General features: G+C 39.6%; 1 protein-coding gene across 1 annotated transcript in view; it reads right to left on the bottom strand.

Annotated features, from left to right (window-relative positions):
- LSAMP (limbic system associated membrane protein) overlaps nt 1-25467 on the bottom strand; it is a 526302-nt gene that overhangs the window by 5546 nt on the left and 495289 nt on the right. Inside the window, exon 8 of the mRNA XM_073614515.1 lies at nt 21548-21580. Within this exon, the coding sequence (XP_073470616.1) occupies nt 21548-21580 (33 nt within the window). The remainder of the gene's footprint in view (nt 1-21547; nt 21581-25467) is intronic.

Below are 25467 nucleotides of genomic sequence, written 5' to 3'. Positions count from 1 at the left end.
TAAAAAGAGAGAGAGAGAGAGAGAGAAAGATGTGTTAATAGGTTATTCTGGCATGAAATAGTACAATAGTGAGCTGGAATCAAAGAAAATATTAAAGCCAAATAATTTTAATAAATATATATATATATATATATATATATATATATACACACACAGTATCTCACAAGTGAGTGCACCCCTCACATTTTTGTAAATATTTTATTATATCTTTTCATGTGACAACACTGAAGAAATGACACTTTGCTACAATGTAAAGTAGTGAGTGTACAGCTTGTATAACAGTGTAAATTTGCTGTCCCCTCAAAATAACTCAACACACAGCCAATAATGTCTAAACCGCTGGCAACAAAAGTGAGTACACCCCTAAGTGAAAATGTCCAAATTGGGCCCAAAGTGTCAATATTTTGTGTGGCCACCATTATTTTCCAGCACTGCCTTAACCCTCTTGGGCATGGAGTTCACCAGAGCTTCACAGGTTGCCACTGAAGTCCTCTTCTACTCCTCCATGACGACATCACAGAGATGGTGGATGTTAGAGACCTTGTGCTCCTCCACCTTCCATTTTAGGATACCCCACAGATGCTCAATAGGGTTTAGGTCTGGAGACATGCTTGGCCAGTCCATCACCTTTACCCTCAGCTTCTTTGGCAATGCAGTGGTCGTCTTGGAGGTGTGTTTGGGGTCGTTATCATATTGGAATACTGCCCTGCGGCCCAGTCTCTGAAGGGAGGGATCATGCTCTGCTTCAGTATGTCACAGTACATGTTGACATTCATGGTTCCCTCAATGAACTGTAGCTCCCCAGTGCCAGCAGCACTCATGCAGCCCCAGACCATGACACTCCCTTCACCATGCTTGACTGTAGGCAAGACACACTTGTCTTTGTACTCCTCACCTGGTTGCCGCCACACACGCTTGACACCATCTGAACCAAATAAGTTTATCTTGGTCACATCAAACCACAGAACATGGTTCCGGGCTTTCTTGTGCATAATCTTTAGAAGAGGCTTCCTTCTGGGATGACAGCCATGCAGACAAATTTGATGCAGTGTGAGGCGTATGGTCTGAGCACTGACAAGCTGACCCCCCCACCCCTTCAACCTCTGCAGCATTGCTGGCAGCACTCAAACCTGTCCTGTTAAACCGCTGTATGGTCTTGGCCACCATGCTGAAGCTCAATTTCAGAGTCTTGGCAATCTTCTTTTTTTTTCTTTTTTTTTTTTGAGTTTCAAAAAAAAACTTTATTAAAGAGCAGTACTTGGCAATCTTCTTACAGCCTAGGCCATCTTTATGTAGAGCACCAATTCTTTTTTTCAGATCCTCAGAGAGTTCTTTGCCATGAGGTGCCATGTTGAACTTCCAGTGACCAGTATAAAAGAGTGAGAACGATAACACCAAATTTAACACATCTGCTCCCCATTCACACCTGAGACCTTGTAACACTAACGAGTCACATGACACCGGGGAGAGAAAATGGCTAATTGGGCCCAATTTGGACATTTTCACTTAGGGGTGTACTCACTTTTGTTGCCAGCGGTTTACAGATTATTGGTTGTGTGTTGAGTTATTTTGAGGGGACAGCAAATTTACACTGTTATACAAGCTGTACACTCACTACTTTACATTGTAGCAAAGTGTCATTTCTTATGTTAAAAATTTAAAAAGAATACTCCAATCGAGTATTGGAGAGTGCTGCAACTGCTATGTCCTGAATACCAGACCCAAGTGTATATTTGTGCAAAAAAAGTGCGCTGTCCCTTTAAATCTCATACAATTACTTGGTAATCATACTCAATAAAGAATAATGTGATACATATAACATACAAATACAATTAATGAATATTGATATTTACCATACATAATATTGAAACCCATATAAACGAATAGTCCTTAATATTTCATAAATGAATAAACAATAAAATAAACAACTGTAGAAAAAAGTGCTCCAGTTTCCAAAAGTGCTCCTCGAGAAAAAAGGGCCTCTTATCGGAGATCAAATGTGCTTGCGGTATCTCAAAGACAAGACCGACACTCTCACTGTCAAAAAGCCTTGATTGGGATGGATGGGGATAATGCACTCCTCGTGTGGGAAGAGCTCGTCACATCCTCCCCTCCAACTCCGTAGAACCAGCATTCAAATATAAATTGAATCTTCGATCCCAGAAGACGCCAGTTGTGGGGAAACGCATCGGGCGGAGTTAGCACACTAACTCGTCACATCCTCCGCTCCAACTCCGAATAACCAACATTCACATATAAAGAGCATAAGTAGAGAGAGACTTCATAGTGCAGTATGTTTCAACAACTTTTATTGAAAAAAAGTTATTGCACTTACATTCATGTAGAAAAAAAGCAGGTATTGAAACAAACAAATCAATGTGGGCATGGGAACCAGCCGATGAGCCACCATGTGATGACATCACATGCTAACTCCGTCCAACGCGTTTCCCCACAACTGGCGTCTTCTGGGATTGGAGATCCAATTTATATTTGAATGTTGGTTATCCAGAGAGAGGGGAATAGTGCCCCATCATTGGTATCAGTGGGAGGTATAGTGCCCCTTCATTGGTGTCAGTGGGAGCAATAGTGCCCCATCATTGGTGTTAGTGAGAGGAATAGTGCCCCATCATTGGTATTAGTGGAAGGAATAGTGCCCCATCATTGGTGTCAGTGAGAGGAATGCCCCATCCTTGGTGTCAGTGGAAGGAATAGTGCCCCATCATTGGTGTCAGTGGGAGGTATAGTGCCCCATCCTTGGTGTCAGTGGGAGGAATAGTGTCCCATCATTGGTGTCAATGGGAGGAATAGTGTCCCATCATTGGTGTCAATGGGAGGAATAGTGCACCATCATTGGTGTCAGTGAGAGGAATAGTGCCCCATCATTGGTGTCAGTGAGAGGACTAGTGCCCATCATTGGTATCAGTGGAAGGAATAGTGCCACATCATTGGTGTCAGTGAGAGTGCCCCATCCTTGGTGTCAGTGGAAGGAATAGTGCCCCATCCTTGGTGTCAGTGGGAGGAATAGTGCCCCATCATTGGTATCAGTGAGAGGAATAGTGCCCCATCCTTGGTGTCAGTGGAAGGAATACTGCCCCATCATTGGTGTCAGTGGGAGGAATAGTACCCCATCATTGGTGTCAGTGAGAGGAATAGTGCCCCATCATTGGTGTCAGTGAGAGGACTAGTGCCCATCATTGGTATCAGTGGAAGGAATAGTGCCACATCATTGGTGTCAGTGAGAGTGCCCCATCCTTGGTGTCAGTGGAAGGAATAGTGCCCCATTCTTGGTGTCAGTGGGAGGAATAGTGCCCCATCATTGGTATCAGTGAGAGGAATAGTGCCCCATCCTTGGTGTCAGTGGAAGGAATAGTGCCCCATCATTGGTGTCAGTGGGAGGAATAGTACCCCATCATTGGTGTCAGTGGAAGGAATAGTGCCCCATCATTTGTGTCAGTAGAAGGAATAGTGCCCCATCATTGGTGTCAGTTGTAGATGGAATAGTGTCCCAAGGGCCGGATAGAGGCAAGCAAAGGGCCACATCCGGCCCCAGGGCTGCAGTTTGGAGACCACTGCTATAGTGCAACCCACAGGTGTATTTTGGTTTTGTGCTGCCCTAAGACTTAAATCGGACCCCCCCACATCTAGATTTGTCCCCCCACAGCAGCTTTATATCGTTCTTGTCTCAGGGTCTGATGGGGAAGCTGTAGCCATTCACAGTGAACAGCTGTGACTTCCTCATAAGACCCTGAGACATGTTTCGTCCAAGTACCATATATAGAACTACTGCCCACGATCTAACATTCGTGGTGAAACCTCACATGTGTGGGACACGTGCATTCAACCTTTGCGCGCGAGCACGGGAGGACAGGGGCACTTTCAATTTTTTTTTTTAATTATTCTTTTTTTTCTATTTATTTTAGTTTACACTGTTGCTTTATTTTTTTTTTTTTATCACTTTTATTGCTGTCACAAGGAATGTAAACATCCCATGCGACAGTAATAGGCAGTGACAGGTCCTCTTAATGGAGGGATCGTTGGTCTATAAGACCCCAAATCCCTCCTCTGCACTTAAAAGCATTCAAAACACCAAAATCTGTGTTTTTGAATTCTATAGATTTTTAAAAACTGGTGCCAATGGTTTCCAACTAAACCAGAAGTGATGTCATGTCTTCCAGGTTACTGTTACGAACAGCCAAGTGGCCAGCCAGCGGACGTGCCAGCTGGTCACTCGGGCCTCCCGGTGGGGCAGGAGAGCACGAGGGAGCCGCAGAAGGAGAGGGGTGCTGCTTGTATTAGCAATTGAGCGGCTAGTAAGCTGCTCCTATGGCTATTACAAGAGCAGCTGCAGGCATCCTCCCGGTACAACCACTGAATAGATGGGAAGTGGTTAAAGAGACGCCCCCCGAAAAATGTCGCCCAAGGCAAACGCCTTGTTTGGCTCGCGGTATATACACCCCTCGTTCAACCTTTCTCAGGCTTTTTACCCAAGAGGAACCCATATGATAATTTTCAGGTATTGGGGAACCCTTACTAAAACCAAAGGACCGGCCACTGTATATATACAGCATTACTTTAAAGATGGATATCTCGGTAGCGGCAGCAGCTGCTGCCACAACCGAGGTATCCATCTTTAGGGCCGGCGATTCTGTACAAGATAATGGTGGTCTCTGCGTCGGGTTCACCGACTTTTTTTTTTTTTTTTTTTGCATTTCAGTCTAAATATGAGATCTGAGGACTTTTTGACCCCAGATCTCATATTTAAGAGGACCTGTCATGCTTTTTCTATTACAAGGGATGTTTACATTCCTTGTAATAGGAATAAAAGTGATCCAAATTTTTTTTTTAAAAAACAGTGAAAAAATAAATAAAATAAAGTAAAATAAATAATAATAAAAAAAAATTTTTAAAGCGCCCTGTTCCGACGAGCTCGCGCGCAGAAGCGATCGCATACGTGAGTAGCGCCCGCATATGAAAACGGTGGTCAAACCACACATGTGAGGTATCACCGTGACTGGTAGAGCGAGAGCAATAATTCTAGCCCTAGACCTCCTCTGTAACGCAAAACATGCAACCTGTAGAATTTTTTAAACGTCGCCTATGGAGATTTTTAAGGGTAAAAGTTTGACGCTATTCCACGAGCGGGCGCAATTTTGAAGCGTGACATGTTGGGTATCAATTTACTTGGCGTAACATTATATTTCACAATATGAAAAAAAATTGGGCTAACTTTACTGTTGTCTTATTTATTTATTTAAAAAAGTGAATTTTTTTCCAAAAAAAAAGTGCGCTTATAAGACCGCTGCGCAAATACAGTGCAAAAAAAAGTATTGCAATGACCACCATTTTATTCTCTAGGGTGTTAGAAAAAAACAATATATAATGTTTGGGGGTTCTAAGTAATTTTCTAGCAAAAAAAACTGTTTTAAACATGTAAACACCTAAAATCCAAAACGAGGCTAGTCCTTAAGTGGTTAAGGGTCAATGACAAAATCCCTCTTACATTGGTGGTCAGTAGGAAGAATGGAACCCTCACAACAGTGGTCAGAATGTCACCCTTACAGACAGCTAAAAATATCATTGGTGTTTGACGTTTTATGGCTTTTCCAATTGGCTTTAGTTCTAGAACTATACAGGTCCCATCAGATGGGAGGTCAATCAGCCAAAGTTGATGGAACCCCAAGCAACCTCTTGAGGAACCCTAGTTGAGAATGGCTGATATAGTGTGAGGAGTGGACCTGCCCAAAAGCATTCCTTCCAATCACATGGGCCCTCGTGATAAATAATTGTTAGTAAACCAAACACAGATTGTACAATCGAATTTTAATGCATGTGGTCAGGAGAGTCGAACCCAAATTTAAAATGGGGTTGTTAAAGTTGACTCAAATTTAATGGATTCAGATGGGTAAATCCAAATCTAATATTTCAGGGTTTTTTTTTTTTGACAGTTTGGTTTCCAAAAAAAATGGCTTTTGGAAGCCTTGTGACCTCCTGGAACAAATACCATCCCCTCTAGTATAAAAGGAAGCCTCCTCTGGTTTCAAAATTGCAAATTTGCAGAGGTTTGCTAATTTTTGCAAAAGCTTGCCCCAATTACAACTGATCAAACTTTGAGTAATTGACTTGTGTCTAGTGATCATTTTTATATCAGTCTAGATACTAATTGACTTGGATCAACTGTGTTACATTATTTCATGAATTTCTTAAAAGGGATATATGATATTTGAAATTGTTCTTTTTTTTAGTTTTCCAACATTTTGAAAAAATTGGTCCATTTTACAAAAACGAAAAAAGAAAAACTGAAATATCACATGGTCCTAAGTATTCAGACCCTTTGCTCAGTATTTAGTAGAAGCTCCTTTTGATCTAATACAGCCATGAGTCTTTTTGGGAAAGATGCAACAAGTTTTTCACACCTGGATTTGGGGATCCTCTGCCATTCCTCCTTGCAGATCCTCTCCGGTTCTGTCAGGTTGGATGGTAAACGTTGGTGGACAGACATTTTTAGGTCTCTCCAGAGATGCTCAATTGGGTTTAAGTCAGGGCTCTTGCTGGGCCATTCAAGAACAGTCACGGAGTTATTGTGAAGCCACTCCTTCGTTATTTTAGCTGTGTGCTTAGGGTCATTGTCTTCTGGAAGGTAAACCTTCGGCCCAGTCTGAGGTCCTGAGCACTCTGGAGAAGGTTTTCATCAAGGATATCCCTGTACTTGGATGCATTCATCTTTCCCTCGATTGCAACCAGTCGTCCTGTCCCTGCAGCTGAAAAACACCCCCACAGCATGATGCTGCCACCACCATGCTTCACTGTTGGGACTGTATTGGACAGGTGATGAGCAGTGCCTTGGTTTCTCCACACATACCGCTTAGAATTAAGGCAAAAAAGTTCTACCTTGGTCTCATCAGACCAGAGAATCTTATTTCTCACCATCTTGGAGTCCTTCAGGTGTTTTTTTAGCAAACCCCATACGGGCTTTCATGTGTCTTGCACTGAGGAGAGGCTTCTGTCGGGCCACTCTGCCATAAAGCCCTGACTGGTGGAGGGCTGCAGTGATGGTTGACTTTTACAACTTTCTCCCATCTCCCGACTGCATCTCTGGAGCTCAGCCACAGTGATCTTTGGGTTCTTCTTTACCTCTCTCACCAAGGCTCTTCTCCCCCGACAGCTCAGTTTGGCCGGACGGCCAGCTCTAGGAAGGGTTCTGGTCATCCCAAACGTCTTCCATTTAAGGATTATGGAGGCCACTGTGCTCTTAGGAACCTTAAGTGCAGCAGAAATTTTTTTGTAACCTTGGCCAGATCTGTGCCTTGCCACAATTCTGTCTCTGAGCTCTTCAGGCAGTTCCTTTGACCTCATGATTCTCATTTGCTCTGACATGCACTGTGAGCTGTAAGGTCTTATATAGACAGGTGTGTGGCTTTCCTAATCAAGTCCAATCAGTATAATCAAACACAGCTGGACTCAAATGAAGGTGTAGAACCATCTCAAGGATGATCAGAAGAAATGGACAGCACCTGAGTTAAATATATGAGTGTCACAGCAAAGGGTCTGAATACTTAGGACCATGTGATATTTCAGTTTTTCTTTTTTAATAAATCTGCAAAAATGTCAACAATTCTGTGTTTTTCTGTCAATATGGTGTGCTGTGTGTACATTAATGAGGAAAAAAAATGAACTTAAATGATTTTAGCAAATGGCTGCAATATAACAAAGAGTAAAAAATTGAAGGGGGTCTGAATACTTTCTGTCCCCACTGTGTATATATATATATTTATTTTTTTAATCATTATTATTATTAATAAATATATATATATTAATTATTATTATAGTATATATATATATATATATATATATATATATATATATATATATATATATATATATATATATATATATACATATACACACTATAATAATAATTAATATATATATATTTATTAATAATAATAATGATTAAAAAAAAATATATATATATATATATATATATATATATATATATATATATATATATATATATATGCAAATACAAAAACGGGGGCGGTCAAATTCCTTTTCTTTAAGGCTATTAGGCTATTAAGGGGGGGATTAAATGGAAAGAACAAAGAATTAATTATTGTTTTTTTGCTCTTAATTTTTTGTGTAGATAATTGTCAAATTTTCCATGAAAAGAAGAAACGAGTGAGAAAAAAATAAGAATAAAATTAAAATGTAAAGTGACAGTAGACAAATATTATTTGTGCATTGTTACTTACATTTTTATTTTATTTTACTTTTTTCTCCCTCTTTTCACTTTCTGTAAAATATAAATAAATAAAAATAATAATAAAAAAAAAATCAAAATAATCAAGTTAATGTAAAATCCCACTACAAAAGAAAGTGGGAAGTTAAAAAACAAAAATGTAATCAAAATCAATGTTGCTCTATTCCCTCACCCCCTTTTAATACTATGCTGTTTCTCTTCACTCTTGTGCCCCCTGCTGGCTGTCTGGATTTTATTCTATTCGTCTGTCTTGTCGGTATTGGAGATAAGGCCCTTTACATGTCAAAGCTCATAAAGATGCAGAGAGCTGAGGAGTGTCCCTTAAATTGATCAGCAGTGTCTCCCCAGAGTCCTATTCATCGAACTCCAGATCAATTCAGTCCATCCAATAACAGCAGCTGTAATTATAGAGCGGGTAGATGGGGCGTCAGAGGGCATGCGTCCTACCCAGCACTGACACCAGGCCTCACCTTCATCTGCCTTTTATATGTTGCCAAAATGCCTTGTTCGGAATTCAGTCGCTGTTTACATTTAATTCAACAAGGCCGCTCAGTGGTAAAAGCTGAACTCCAGCTAACTACACCGAAGAAATACATATACAGGAGCTGTGTTTACCTGTCTAATTATTTGTATTTCTGTCTATCCAGTCCTGAGATTTATACAGCTCTGCTAAACAACACTGCCAACCGGTGACCTGACTTTTTTTTTTCTACTACAGTGAAGCAACACAGCTTGGTCATCTCTCCACCCCCGAGCCTGCGATTGGATAGTGAAAGAGCAGCAGAAGAGTCATCAGTTCATATCTCTGCTCTGTCTTTCTACCAGCAGGTTTCTAGTCACCACATGTGATGGCAAGATACTGTTTGGTCTTAGTGCTTCTTCTCCCGGTGCTGCTACCTTATATTTGTTTGTTGTGAAAATATTTGTTACTTTGTAACTTTTAAAATTCTAGTAGTAGTAGTAATAGAAATAATAATAATAACAACAATAATAATAATAATAATCATAAAAATTATACTGTGGGATGATAATAAATGATAATAGCAGTAGTAGTAGTAGTAGTAGTAGTAGTAGTAGTAGTAGTAATAATAATGATAATAATACATTTATTATTATTATTATTATTATTAATAATAATAATAATAATAATAATAACAGCAACAAATAATATCATAATCATCATAATAGCAGTAGTAGTAGTAGTAGTAGTAGTAGTAATAATAATAATGATAATAATACATTTATTATTATTATTATTATTATTATTATTATTAATAATAATAATAATAATAATAATAATAATAATAATAACAACAGCAACAAATAATACCATAATCATCATAATAGTAGTAGTAGTAGTTATAATAATAATAACAACAACAACACCAACAATTAATATCATCATCATCGTCATCAGCGTCGTTGTTGTTATATTACCACTACTATGGCTATTATAATGTATTATCATCAACAGCATCAGCCTTATGATTGTGATTATTATCATTATTATTGTTGTTATTATTATTATTACTGTATTCTTATTACTACTACTACTTCTAAGGCTTTTCTAATGTATTACCATCAACAGTATTATTATTGTGATTATTATTATTATTATCACTACTACTACGACTATTCTTCTTCTTCTTATTAGTCGTATCATCAACAGTATTATTATTATTGCAATTAATATTATTATTGTTATTATTATTATTTTTATTACTTTTAAAATATTTCATTATTTTTAAATAATTTTAATGCTTTAATTACTATTTCATTTTAAATAATACTTTTCAATACATGCATAACTGTATTTGTGTATTTTATTATCCGCCTGAAGATCAGATTTAATCGGTTAGTGCTGTGGCCTTGTGGAGTTGGGGTCCCGGCTACAAATCCCAGCAGGACCCCCCCCCATTTATAGGCTTCCTGTTTGTGGGGGATTCATCCCTCCAGTCAAACCTATATAGAAAAAAAAGAGCCGTCTTCACCCAGCCTGATCCCTGTGTCTGAGGAAGATCCTTGGAGGGCAGAGACACATGGAAGTATTCTATGTACACTGTACTACCCTGCGGCCTATGTCAGTGCTATATTAATGAATGGCATGGAACGCGGTGGCTATAGAGGTCGCACATATAGTGGTAATGAGTTTTATAAGGGGTCTGGGAGGATGAGGCTGACCTCCTGATCCTAGGTCTGACCCCCAGAGGTTGCTGACCTGGAATAAAATTACAGGATGGGGGGGGGATGGTGCAAATTGCACCGGCTGCATAATTTTTCCACGATCAATAAGACAGAAGTCCACACCTTTACAAACAAATAGGCAGCCGCCATATTTATTCACGTTAAAGTGACCCCCCCCCCATAGAGAAAACTGGAACAACAAAATAGATAATCATCAGTTGTCCCTTTGCCTGGGGAGGAAAAAAAAAAATGTTATTTGCTTTGTGGCGGACGGAGCAAAACTCCTATCGGGTTGTAATGTTTGTGGATGGGGGTCAGAGCCATCTCCTATTGGCTGTCAAAGCGTTCATTTCAAGGGATCCGGGGACAATTCCTGGAGGACAAGGAGCAGAAGTCAATATTGCAGAAGAGGCTGATTGATGGGTGTAATTTAGGGTGGGGGGGGGGAGCAACAAATTCCATTATACACTGATTTATATGAAGGCTATAAAACATCCGACTACCCCCAACCAAAACTTCATAATCTATCACTCACTACATTATCCAGGTTACAGAACCCGACAGACAATATCCGAGGAAGGAGGGATGAAATGATAAATAGGAGTTTGTCACTCTGCCCATACTTTCCTCCAATAGTAAAGCAGGAGATTCATTACATTATCATTATTATCATCTTTGTTATTATTATTATCATTATTATTATCATTATTATTATTATCATTATTGTTGTTATTGTAATAATAGTAGTAGTAGTAGCATAGTAGCAATACTAAAACTACTATTATTACTGATAATTACTACTTTTACTATTAATACTAATACTGTTATAATTGTTATTATTATTATTATTATTATTATTACTACTACTACTATCATCAATAGTATTTTATTATTATAATTGTTATTATCATTATTAATACTACTAATACTGTTAATACTAATAATAATACTAATCTTATTATTCTTCTTCTTATTATTATTAAGTAGTAGTAGTATTACCATTGTTGTTGTTATCATTATTACTGCTATGGCTATTATTTTATTATTATATTAGTATTATTGTATTCATAACAATAATAATATTATTATTGATAACAATCATAATAATAATAATAATAGTAGTAACAGTAACAATACTACTTCTACTAATGTTATTGTTATTATTAGTATTATTATCACTGTTGTTGTTATTATTACTACTACTAATACTGCTATTAATATCATCAACAGTATTATTATTATTATTATTATCATCATTTTTGTTGTTATTATTACTACTACTAATACTGCTGCTATTATTCTTCTTCTTATTTTTATTATTGATGTTATCTTCATCATCATTATTATTGTTGCTAATATTATTACTACCAATACTGCTATTATTATTAGTATTAATATCATTGTTATTATTACTATTATTCTTTTATTATTATTATTACTATTATCATAAAAATAATAATATTAGTAGTAGTGGTAGTATCGCTACTGTTAATAATATTGATGATGAGAATAATAATAATACTATTTTTATAATTATAATAATAATCATAAAAATATTAATAATAATAATAATAATAGTAATACTAACAGTAGCAATACTACCACTACTACTAATACTATTAATTACTACTACTACTATTATGGTTGTTATAAATATTATTATTACTACTACTGATATTATTATCAATATTATTATTATTATCATTTTTTTTTTACTTCTACTACTGCTATTATTAATATTATTATTATCATAATAATTATTGTTGTTATTATTATGAGATAGCAAGAAATTATTCATGCAGGCATGTAAAGTTACTGAAAGACAATAAAAAAAAAAAAGTCTTCCTTCAGTAGGAGCACTTATACTGAAATAAATGAGCCACTGTGAACCATTGTTGGGTTTTATCTGAAATAAAAAGCATCCACCAGAGAAAAGAACAGGGAGAGGCGCTAACACACACACACTGCTGTGCAATACTGTCCATCTGTGCGTATCTGTCACCATCTAGTGGTGAAAATGTAAAATTGCAAAATTGCAGATTCCCTAGCTAAAAAAAAAATTATATATATATATATATACACATACATACATACATATATATATATATATATATATATATATATATATATATATATATATATATATATATATATATATAAAATTATTTTTTTTAGCTAGGGAATGCAAGATAGAGGCTCATGTTTCTGAGCGGTTGTTCGGGGACGCAGCCTCTGTCATTCTTATTCTTTCTTTCCCCAGCTCTTGTGTGACTGGCCTGGAGAAAGCATTTATAACAAGTGTCCAGCATGTTTAGATCCCACTAGTTGTGTGTTTCTTCTGTGTCAGTGACTGGAAAATGGTGCTGGGATTGGGATGGCACAACCCCCCCCCCCGGCACTGAACCTTTGGAAACACGATATCAATGGCAGCTGCCATATTTCTACATGTTAAAGTAAATCTATAAATTATGAGAGAAAAACAGATGACCTTCTTTTTACAAAAAAAAAAAAAAAAATTCTAGAACCCTGTCGGATATGTTGATCCTCTGAATTTAGTTCTTTTTGTCTCTTAAACCTCATACTAGTAATGGTGGCGATCAGCGACTGTGACATCACGGCAGACAAATCGGACATTAGGTGACACTCTTTTGGGGTGGGGACCAGTGACACCAATACATTGATCAGTGCTAAAAATATGCACTGTCACTGTACTAATGACACTGGTTGGGAAGGGGTGAACATCAGGGGGGCGATCAAAGGGTTAAATGCGTTCCTAGGGGAGTGCTTGCTAACTGTGGGGGAGGTGCTTTGATGGGGGGAAGACAGAGATCCGTGTTCCTGCTTAGCAGAAACACAAGATCTCCACCTTCCCCTTCCCACAGAACAGCGATCTGCCTTGTTTAAATAGGCAGACTGCCGTTCTGACTCTCTGTCTCGAATGAGCCCCCGGGGGGGGGGGGCGCCGGTGAACATCAGGTCCGCCGGACTGGCTGGTTGGCTCCAATCACAGCGGGAGCGGGTCGCCGGCAGCCCCAGACCCGAAAATGAAAATGAAGTACAGGTATGTGATTTTGCGCTGAAGGGCCGCCCTGCCGCAGTACATGTATGTGGGGCCATGACCGCGCTTCTGGTAGCGGAAGCGGTTAAATAACCTTGTTGAGTTTTACGCTAGGTTTGATATATGCTTACATCCTTACAGTTGCCAACTATCCTCTGAAGAAGACCCAGTGAGGGTCGAAACGCGTCAGAATTTTAATACCCATGATCTTGTTGTCCTAAACACACTGTATTGTACATTGTTCCCAATCACGGGCATTGTCCGTTGTGATTTTTATATTGTACGCCAGTTCATGTCCTGACTTTACAGGTCAGAACTCATCTGTTTTATACCATTTTTTGTACCAATAAAATTAATTTTTTGACTATCTATATTGCATTTCATTGGCTGCTTTAAAGCCCCGTTAGGGGGTCTTCGTAGTATTCTTATGCGGTTAAATAACCTTTAGGTGCGGCAGCCAGAGAGTAGGCAGGCAGGAAAACTTGGCGGATCGAACTCTATATTGCTGCGAACTTCAATCCCATCCCTGATTGGCTTTTATTCTATTAATTACTAAATAAAAAATAAAAAAACATTGTGGTCTCATATTATGGTATGATCGTAGGTGTGGTGCTCTTTACAACTTCTTACAAATTTGGACTTTGGACTCTCAGGTTTCTCTCCTTACTTAAGAGTGCTCTGGTTGCATGCAGAAAGTATTCACAGAGCTTCACTTTTTCCACATTTTGTTCTGTTACAGCCTTATTCCAAAACGGATTAAATTCATTATTTTCCTCAAAATTCCACAAACAATCCCCCATAATGACAATGTGAGAGAAGTTTGTTTGAGATTTTTGCAAATTTATTAAAAATAAAAAACGAAAGATAAAAAAATCCCATGTACAGAAGTATCCACAGCCTTTGCTCAATACTTTGGTGAAGCCCCTTTGCCACCAATTGCAGCCCCAAGTCTTTTTGAGTATGATGCTACAAGCTTGGCAGTTTCTCCCATTCTTCTTTGCAGGACCTCTCAAGCTCCATCAGGTTGGATGGGGAGCGTCAGTGCACAGTCCTTTTCAGATCTCTCCAGAGATTTTCAATGGGGCTCAAGTCTGGGCTCTGGCTGGGCCACTCAAGGGACATTCACAGAGTTGTCCCGTAGCCACTCCTTTGTTATCTTGGCTGTGTGCTTAGGGTCGTTAGACTGGGGAGAAGGTTCATCTTCCAACAGGACGAGGTCCAGAGCACTCTGGAGCAGGTTTTCATCAAGGATGTCTCTGCACATTGCTACATTGCTTCATTCAGCTTTCCCTCGATCCTGACTAGTCTCCCGGTCCCTGCCGTTGAAAAACATCCCCACAGCATGATGCTGCCACCACCATGCTTCACTATAGAGATGGTATTGGCCAGGTGATGAGCGGTGCCTGGTTTCTTCCAGACATGACGCTTGCCATTCAGACCAAAGAGTTCAATCTTTGTTTCATCAGACCAGAGAATTTTGTTTCTCATGGTCTGAGAGTCATTCAGGTGCTTTTTGGAAAACTCCAGGTGGGCTGTCTTGTGCCTTTTACTGAGGAGTGGCTTCCGTCTGGCCACTCTACCATACAGGCCTGATCGGTGGAGTGCTGCAGAGATGGTTGTTCTTCTAGAATAGGATTGCCACCTGTCCAGGATTCACCTGGACAGTTGGGGTTTTGAATCATGTGTCCGGGTTTCAGGAGGACTGAAACCCGGACACATTGTTCAGACTGGGCTGTGGCTCCTCAAGTAACCGAGATAGTTACACACAAATCTGTTGCCATCCGGGAGCTGCGGGTGGCTGTCTGGGGGCAGGTTTGGCATCATTGGGGAGCAGGGTGATGATGTCAATAGCAAATTGGCCACAGTTGCTGTTCATTGCGGCACGCTATGCGCACCGCATTACTACTCTCCTTGGGGCACCCAAAGGTGTCCCAGGCTGCTAAAGTGTTTGGGTTTGGCTTGAAGGAAAGGTGGCAACCCTATTCTTGAAGGTTCTCCTCCCTCTGAAGAGAAACACTGGAGCTCTGTCAGAGTGACCATCGGGTTCTTGGTCACCTCCCTGACTAAGGCCCTTCTCCCCGATCGCTCAGTTTGGCCGGGCGGCCCGCTCTAGGAAGAGTCCTGGTGGTTCCAAACTTCTTCCATTTTCGGGTGATGGAGGCCACTGTGCTCATTAGGACCTTCAATGCTGCAGATATTTTTCTGTACCCTTCCCCAGATCTGAGCCTCCATACAATCCTGTCTCGGAGGTCTACAGACAATTCCTTGGACTTCGTGGCTTGGTTTGTGCTCTGACATGCACTGTTAATATGGGACCTTTTATATAGACAGATGTGTGCCTTTCCAAATCATGTCCAATCAACTGAATTTACCACAGGTGGGCTCCAATCAGGTTGTAGAAACATCTCAAGGATGACCAGTGAAAATAGGAGGCACCTGAGCTCAGTTTTGAGTGTCATGGCAAAGGCTGTGAATACTTCTGTACATGGGACTTTTTTTTCATTTTTTATTTTGATTAAATTTGCAAAGATTTCAAACGCACTTCTTTCACGTTGTCATTATGGGGAATTGTTTGTAGAACTTTGAGGAAAATAATGAATTTGATCCATTTTGGAACAAGCCTGTAACAGAGCAAGATGTGGAAAAAGCGAAGCGCTGTGAATACTTTCAGGATGCACTGTACACAAAAGCAACCTCACCAAAGCGAGTTTTATCAATGTGACAGTCATTCACAACAATGGACACTAATAATAAAAGATCGGACACCTAGCATGTACCAAGTAACAAAAAAACTGAAATAAAATGAAATTAATACAAATAATAAAAATATACACATATATATATATATATATATATATATATATATATATATATATATTATATATATATATATATATATATATATATATATATATACAAATTAAATTTATTAAAGTAGTATTAGTAAACCAAGATGGTCACCACACACTGATCTCAGCTCAGTAATGCTTTTATTGGAACATCTTTAGGTAACTGGGTCCATGGACTGACGCATTTCACCCTGTATAGGGCTTAATCATGCGCACTGATGCTCCTAAACTGCCATTTTTGGGAATTTGGGTGTTTTTTGCCTAAGCCCCCGAACTCCCTTCAATAAAAGCCTGAGGGGTTGATTTACTAAAACTGGAGAGTGCAAAATCTGGTGCGGTTCTTCACAGCAACCAATCAGCTTTCGGTTTTCTGTTTTTTTTTTTGGTCAAAGCTTAATTGAATAAGCAGAAGTTAGAAGCTGATTGGCTCCCATGCAAAGCTGTACCAGATTTTGCACTTTCCAGATTTAGTAAATCAGCCCCATGCGTCCATGCACACATAGGCTTTTAGAGGAGTCAAAGCTTCTCTCCTGAACGCAGGTGAATGGCGTTCAGGAGAGGAGCTTTTTGGGCACAAACAACACAAAATGTGCCTAAACGGATCTAGACACGCCAAAGAGTGTTTATTTATTTCAATGGCCAGAACAAATTATAATCCTGGACAATTAAATAAAATAAACGCTAAGAGGCGCCTAAATACGTTTGAAAAACTGCAGCCTAGGTGGGTTTTTAACCACTTCAGCCCCGGAAGAATTTACCCCCCTCCTGACCAGAGCACTTTTTGCGATTCGGCACTGCGTCGTTTTAACTGACAATTGCGCGGTCGTGCGACGTGGCTCCCAAACATAATTGACGTCCTTTTTTTCCCCTCAAATAGAGCTTTCTTTTGGTGGTATTTGATCACCCCTGCGGTTTTTATTTTTTGCGCTTTAAACAAAAGAAGAGCGAAAATTTTGAAAATTTTATTTTTTACTTTTTTCTATAATAAATATCCCCCAAAAATATATAAAAAAAACAATTTTTTTCCTCAGTTTAGGCCGATACGTATTCTTCTACATATTTTTGGTTAAAAAAGTCGCAATAAGCGATTATTGATCAGTTTGCGCAAAAGTTATAGCGTTTACAAAATAGGGGATAGTTTTATGGCATTTATATTAATAATTTTTTTTTTCTTAAATGGTGGCGATCAGCAATTTTTATCATAACTGCGACATTATGGCGGACAGATCGGACATTTTTGACACATTTTTGGGACCATTGTCATTTATACAGCAATCAGTGCTATACAAATGCACTGATTCTTGTGTAAATGACACTGGCAGTGAAGAGGTTAACCACTAGGTGGCAGTGTAGGGGTTAAGTGTGTCCTGGGGAGTGTTTCTAACTGTGAGGGGCATGGCTGTATGTGACACGTCACTGATCTCTGCTCCGATGACAGGGAGCAGAGATCAGTGACACTGTCACTAGGCAGAACGGGGAGATGCTTGTTTACATTAGCATCTCCCTGTTCTTTCTCCCCGTAAGGCGATCGCTGGTATCCCCGCGGCGATCGAGTCCGCGGGAACCGCGACCTGACTGATGGAGCTTGCCGCGGGCACGCCCGCTGGTCGCTTCTTAAAGGGGAACGTACAGGTACGTGATTCTGACTGTACTAACCCTTCTGCCGCAGTATATCTGCGTGAGGCGGTCGGCAAGCGGTTAACACTTATTTTTTTTCCTGTCAGGTGTAGACATGTGCATTGCTGAAAAATGTGTTAGTTTTCATTTCATTCTTTTTTTTTTTTTTTTTTCATTTTTTGGGTCATTTGAGAATTCAAGAAATTCGAAAATCCAAAATTCGGAAATTTGGAAATTCGAAAATTTGAAATTCTGACAATAAGAATGAAAATCCGAAAATTCAAAAATTCGAAACTCCGAAATAATAAAGAAATTACTAACTAATAATAACTAACTAATAAGTTATAGGTATTGGAATTTCCTTTCAAGTTTGGCTGTTTATGAACGTAACGTTACAAAGTTTCCGAAATAAAAAATGCCGCATCTAAACGAATGGAACGTAACAAATTAATAATAATAATTTATAATAATAATAATAATAAAAAGTTTTTATTCTTATTATTTATTATTATTAATTTGTTACGTTACATTTGTTACGATTCGGCATTTGTTATTTCGGATAATTCGTAACTTCGGATAAATTCGTATTCGTTATGTTCACTAACAGCCAAATTTGAAAGGAAATTCCATTACCTATAATTTAATAGTTAGTAATAGTTATTATTATTAGTTAGTTAATATTTGGGATTTTCGAATTTTCAGCTTTTAACATTTTCGTTCTTATTTTCGGATTTTCGTTCTTTTGAACCTTCGGATTTTCATTATTATTTTCGGATTTTCGAATTTTCAGCTTTTCGAATTTCCCATTTTCCAAATTTCCGAATTTTCGTTTTCGGAAATAGTCGTTAAACAGGTTTTCATTAATTCGAATATTTCTGAATTAACGAATCTGTCGAATTTCGTTGAGAAACTAATTCGGAACAAAACAAATTGCACATGTCTAGTCAGGAGTAACAGAGTTTACAACTATAAACCAGTGTGCATGAAGCCTTAGGCTCGGTTCACACTGGGGCGACTTGGGATCCGACTTGTACGCCCTCAAGTCGCCCCAAGTCGCCCCAGAAATAGTTTCAATGGGAGTTAACGCTAGTGTCTTAATAGACACTACTGAAGTCGCTCCGACTTCAGAGCGTACTCCCTGTACTACTTTGATCCGACTTGGTAGGCGACCTGTACCATAGAAATCAATGGAAGTCGTCTCCAAGTCGGATCTCTCTGTAAAGTCAAGCGACTTTGCAGGGAAAACCCCTCCCTCCCCCCTCCCTCCCAGAGAGCTGATTGCCCCGTGATTGGCCACAGGCGAAGTCGCCTGTCATGGAGGCGACTTCAAGTCGCCTCGTAATTTGCCGAAGTCGCGCTGAAGTCGCGCTAAAGTCACGCTGAAGTCGCGGTACAAAGTCGCGCTAAAGTCGTGTTGCCCATGTGTGAACCGACCCTAAAAGTGACAGTAAAGGTAATTTTTTTTTTTTTTTTAAATAACAAACATATCATACTTACCTCCATGTGCAGCTCGTTTTGCGCACAGTGGCCCTGATCCTGGTCTTCTGGGGTCCCTCGGCGGCTGTCTTGGCTCCTCCCCTGCATCAAACCCCCTGAGAGAAGCGCTCTCCCGGGGGGCTACCTTGCGGGCGCGCTCCCGAGTCCAGCATTCGGCGTCCATAGACGCCGAATGCAGGACTCGGCCCCGCCCCCCGATTTGATTGACATCAGCGAGAGCCAATGGCTGCGCTGCTATAAAGCTATCCAACAACAGCCGAGAACCCCCTAGCAGAGAGAAGGCGCATCCCCGTGGGACAAGATTAAGGGTTCAGGTAAGTAAAACGGGGGGGCTAGGGGGCCGGTCACTGACAGGTGTTTTTTCACCTTAATGCATAAGATGCATTAACCCCTTCCCGCCGACCGTACGCAGATGTGCATACTCGGCTTTCGGGGGTTATACCGGGATGATGCCCGCAGCTGCAGGCATCATCCCGGTACCGTTGTTTAGAGCCGGCGATTGGCTATCCGTGTATAACAACCGATGTGGCTAAAAGCCGCTCGGCTGTTATACCCCGCCGCTCTTACCGGGCCTCCTGGTCGATCCGGAGTCTCGGTGACCAATCCGATGCCTCCGGGGGCTGGGGGCGGGCTGGAACGAAGCTGTGGGCGGCTTCGTTCCAGCCTTCAAATTGTAAACGTGGACGCGACGTCATGACGTCACTTCCCGTTTACTCGGCTGCCAATGGCGCAGTTTTTAAAAAAGTACACAGTATTCAGAATCGCTGTTTTTGGCGATCTGAATACTTTGAAGTGTAAAGGAGGGATGGGGGGTCTTTTAGACCCCCGATCTCTCCATAAAGTGTACCTGTCATCACCTATTACTGTCACAAGGGGTGTTTACATTCCTTGTGACAGCAATAAAAGTCATCAAAACATTATTTTTTTAAACACAATTTATGAATTTTAAAATAAATAAAATAAATAAGAAAAAAAAAAAAAATTTTTAAAGCGCCCCCGTCCCCGCAAGCTCTCACAGCAAAGAAAACGCATACGGAAGTTGCGCACGCATATGTAAACGGTGTTCAAATCACACATGTGAGGTATCGCCGCGATCGTCAGAGTAAGAGCAATAATTTTAGCACTAGACCTCCTCTGTAACTCTAACCTGGTAACCGTAAAAAAAATTTAAAGTGTCGCATATGGAAATTCTTAGGTACCGTACTTTGTCGCCATTCCACGAGTGCGTGCAATTATAAAGCGTGACATGTTTGGTATCTATTTACTCGGCGTAACATCATCTTTCACATTATACAAAAAAATTGGGGTAACTTTACTGTTTGGATTTTTTAAAATTCATGAAAGTGTCCCTTTTCTAAAAATTTGTGTTTAAAACACCGCTGCACAAATACCGTGTGATATAAAATATTGCAACAATCTCCATTTTATTCTCTAGATTCTCTGCTAAAAAAATATACATAATGTTTGCAGGTTCTAAGTAATTTTCTAGCAAAAAATACGGATTTTAACTTGTAAACACCAAATTTCAAAAATAGGCTTAGAGTGAAAAAACACGAACCTTTACAACCCCTTTAATGTTTCCCTATGACATATTGTTGCACATACTCCAATAAACCAACAAGGTTGTTGCAACAATATAAAATAATACAATACACCCATTTATAATATAAGAATAACAACAAATATCTCAAACGTCCCCATAAAACCAATTTGGTGTTTAAACACTCCAGCCCCTTCCTGTGTCCAAGGATTCCTATGACTAAGCATTACATGGGGTGAAACGCGTCAGCCCATGGACACAGAAACGAGGGACGAAACCCAAACACGCTCCAATAAAAGGCTTAGTGAGCTGAGGTTGGCCAGTGGTGGTCGTGTTTGTTTGCTACGGCATTTGGAGTTTGGACTAGCCCTCTGGCTGGAGCTGTGTGAGAGAGTCGGAGAGGCTAGTCTTCTTAGAGTAGCTTAGTAGAGTGTTTATTTTATCGTGTGACTCAAACTACTGTTGGTGTTTTGTGTCCCAACAGAAAACTATAAAACCAGCAATGTACATCTCACACATGTTCCGTGTTCACGGTGATACAATACCTTTCTGTTTGAAATGAGTGTTGCTGCCTCTCTCTAGAAAAGGGAAATTTGTCAAAATGTTACTATCACATCATTAGGAAGGTCCTTGTGTTAGTACCTGGTGCCCAAATGTCTACAGAATGATAATCTATCTACGTTAGTGAATGAAGGTGATTGGTTAGGTGATTAGGTTATTTCCTAGGTGATAGGTGGCTCATGTTGATGGGCTTTTTTTTCCCCTCACATCATACCTGCTTCTCACCCCAAACAAGTCAATGGGAATGCAAAAGGAACTTGACGCGCGTCCACGGCGCCTGCCAAGGAATTCTGATTGATCACAGAAGCATTTCAAACAGATATAAAATGCAGAACGGAAAGCAAGGCGCATTTGCCCATCAACACAAGCCCAGCAAAGACCCATGAGACTGCCAAAGGTCCCATGCACACAAACAGTCCATGCCTTGGTGCCCATACTGGAGGCAATAGGGATCCATGTGGTGTCATGCAGAGATTCAATTACCGGCGCAAAATACTGACCTGAAAAGCAGAGTTTTCTATTTTTTTGTTTTGTTACTCATGTTTACATGCCTGTGTGTACTGGCACATTTTAAGAAAAGGGCTGCTTTTGATGACTAAAAAATAAAAAATGCTGTACTGAGCTTTTTAAAGCTGCAATGTGTTGGGGTTATGGAGATGAGGAGGAGATGTGGAGAGATAATGGAGATAAGGGTGGGGAGGAGGAGTGGGGCAGAAGTTATGGAGTTAAGAAGGAGAAGGAGAGGTTATGGAGATGAGAAGGCGGGAAGGAGATACGAGGTTTGGAGATGAGGGTGGAGAAAAGGTGCGGAGAGGTTATAGAGATGAGGAGAGGTTATGGAGATGAGAAGAAATTATGGAGCTAAGAGGAGGTTATGGAGATGAAGATAAATTATGGAGATGAGAAGAAGTTATGGAAGTGAGATAAGGTTTTCGAGATGAGAAGTTATGGAGATCAGAGGAGGTTATTGAAATGAAGAGAGGTTATGGAGATGAGAAGAGGTTATGGAGATGAAGATTAATTATGGAGATGAGAAGAAGTTATGGAAATGAGATAAGGTTTTCGAGATGAGAAGTTATGGAGGTTATGGAAATGAAGAGAGGTTATGGAGAAGAGAGGAGGTTATGGAGATGAAGAGAAGTTATAGAGATGAGGAGAAGTTATGGAGATGATAGGGAGTTATTGAGCTGAAGAAAAATTATGGAGATGAGAGAAGGTTATGGAGATCGGAGGAGGTTATGGATATGAAGAGAGGTTATGGAGATGAGAAGAAATTATGGAAATGAGAGGAGGTTATGGAGATGAAGATAAATTATGGAGATGAAAAGAAGTTATGGAAATGAGATAAGGTTTTCGAGATGAGAAGTTATGGAGATCAGAGGAGGATATGGAAATGAAGAGAGGTTATGGAGAAGAGAGGAGGTTATGGAGATGAAGAGAAGTTATAGAGATGAGGAGAAGTTATGGAGATGATAGGGAGTTATTGAGCTGAAGAAAAACTATGGAGATGAGAGGAGGTTATGGAGATCAGAGGAGATGTTATGGAGATCGGAGGAGGTTATGGATATGAAGAGAAGTTATAGAGATGAGGAGATGTTAGGGAGATGATCATGATAGGGAGTTATTGAGCTGAAGAAAAATTATGGAGATGACAGGAAGTTATGGAGACGAAGAGAAATTATGAAGCTGAGAGGAGGTTATGGAGTTGAGCAGGGGGAAGGAGATGAGAGGAGTTTATAGAGATGAGAAGAAGTTATGAAGATGAGAGGGGGTTATGGAGATGAAGAGAAGATATGGAGATGAGGAGGGGGAAGGAGCTGAGGAGAGTTTATGGAGTTGAAGAGAAGTTATGGTTATGGAGATGAGGAGTTGTGAAGATGAGGAGGGGAAGGTGATGCTCAACGGTCTGTATTCTTTGTATTCCATAAGTGATTAGGAAGCAGGGCTGATAACACCTGTTTGGAATTTGGAGTCAACAACTGTGTTGTCATATAGTAAGGTAGTGACAGACTATATTTCCGCCACATCAACAATTATTTTTCTGTATTTGCAGTGTGTTTACAGTGATAAACATGGGGATGTGTATGTATTGCAGAGACGTACTAATTTTTTAAAAATTTTGCCTTGACATTCGCTTCAAATAAACTTTATTGTCAAAGCTTCCTGAATTCCAAGAAATGTATCTGGTAAATGTTCATTGGGTGCCATCTTGTGGTCATTATTGGGTATTGCTATTCTGCAAAACAAAAAACACAGAAAGCATGGTATAGGGTACATATAGGGATGTTGTGCATTCCACAATTTTCTAGGTAAAGCGTAACAGCTAAAAAAATGCACTTAACCTGAAGGACGATTTTTTTTTTTTTAATAAATTCCCCAAAGCCACTATTATTCTGGCTCAACCCCAGGTATGAGCAAGTCTTCCACATAACAGAGCTAGGGGGTCCATTTACCTAGTAGGTTGCAGTTGCACTTTAAAATAGAATTTAACATGGTTTGCCGTAGAGTGGGGATGGCTTAGAACCTCTGCCAAGTTATTAATGCAGAAAATAAAATGTAACTATAACAGAAAGTACCCCCCTGGCAGGGTCTCTGGGTGAGAAGGGGAAAAAATCATTAAAAATAATAATGCATCAACCACATCTAAGAATGGTGGGTTCTTGGGTTTAGTTACATAGTTGGTGAGGTTGAAAAAACACACAAGTCCATCAAGTCCAACCTATGTGTGTGATTATATGTCAGTATTACATTGTATATCCCTGTATGTTGTGCTCGTTCAGTTACACTTTAAACTAAATAAGAAGGGTTAACGCTACATTGATGTAAGTTGGGTGTATTATGTGTATCCAATGGCATTAAAATTTCCTGGAACTCTAAAACTTCCCTCTCACTTAAATGTCCTTCTTGAGTATCTAATAACCATATCCAGAAGTTAATATAATATTGCCACCTCCCCCCCCCCCCCCACTTGTGGTGGTGCACTATTCGTTATTCACTATTCATGCCCACCACTATACCCCCATTCTTAGGAATTATAATTTTCAGAAGTTCCCAGGTATGTCAATAGCACAATAATGCATATAAATGCTTTGTTCAGTATATATTAGTGCTAGTTCATGTCGGGCATTGGGCATTAATGAGCATTTTTTTGTTTTGGAACATTTGCAGAGCATTATAGTATTTTCGGGCTCTGGACACGCTTATGAATTTGGAAATTGTTTTCCATTAACCTTAATTAAACTTCTATGTAGCTCGTGCTGTGTTTAGGAGCTTAATGGTTTCAGGAACTAGAGAACCAAATATATACAGTATATAGTTGTCTCCTTTATTGAGGATAACATTTACTGTAAAGAAAAATAATCATAATTAAGAAAAAAATAAATAAATTAAAAAAAAATAAAAATAATAATAATAATAAATAAAGTCACTATAGTCACAAGATATGTGTGACTAGAAGTAAAAAATGTTCCTGTGTCAATGGTGTCGCTGGAAAGACAAAATGATCCTGCACTGGTGATGTCATTCTAAGAAAAAAATGTCCCTGCCTTGGTGGTGTCATTGGAAGGAAAAGATGCTCCCGTGTCAGTGGCGTCACTGGAAGCTAAAGATGTGCCTGTCACAATGGTGTCAGTCGAAAGAAAAATGCCCCTGTACTAATGGTGTCACTGGAAGGACAACATCCCTGATGTCAGTGGTGTCACTGGAAGGAGAACATGCTCCTGTGTCAGTGGTGTCACTGGAAGGAGAACATGCTCCTGCGTCAGTGGTGTCACTGGAAGGAGAACATGCTCCTGTGTCAGTGGTGTTACTTGAAGGAGAACATGCTCCTGTGTCAGTGGTGTCACTGGAAGGAGAACATGCTCCTGTGTCAGTGGTGTCACTGGAAAGAGAACATGCTCCTGTG

Source organism: Aquarana catesbeiana, linkage group LG02 (genome assembly GCF_042186555.1).
Source record: "Aquarana catesbeiana isolate 2022-GZ linkage group LG02, ASM4218655v1, whole genome shotgun sequence".
Lineage (NCBI taxonomy): Eukaryota > Metazoa > Chordata > Amphibia > Anura > Ranidae > Aquarana > Aquarana catesbeiana.
The sequence above is the reverse complement of the archived record's forward strand: the minus strand, read 5'-3'. Positions and strand labels throughout refer to the sequence as shown.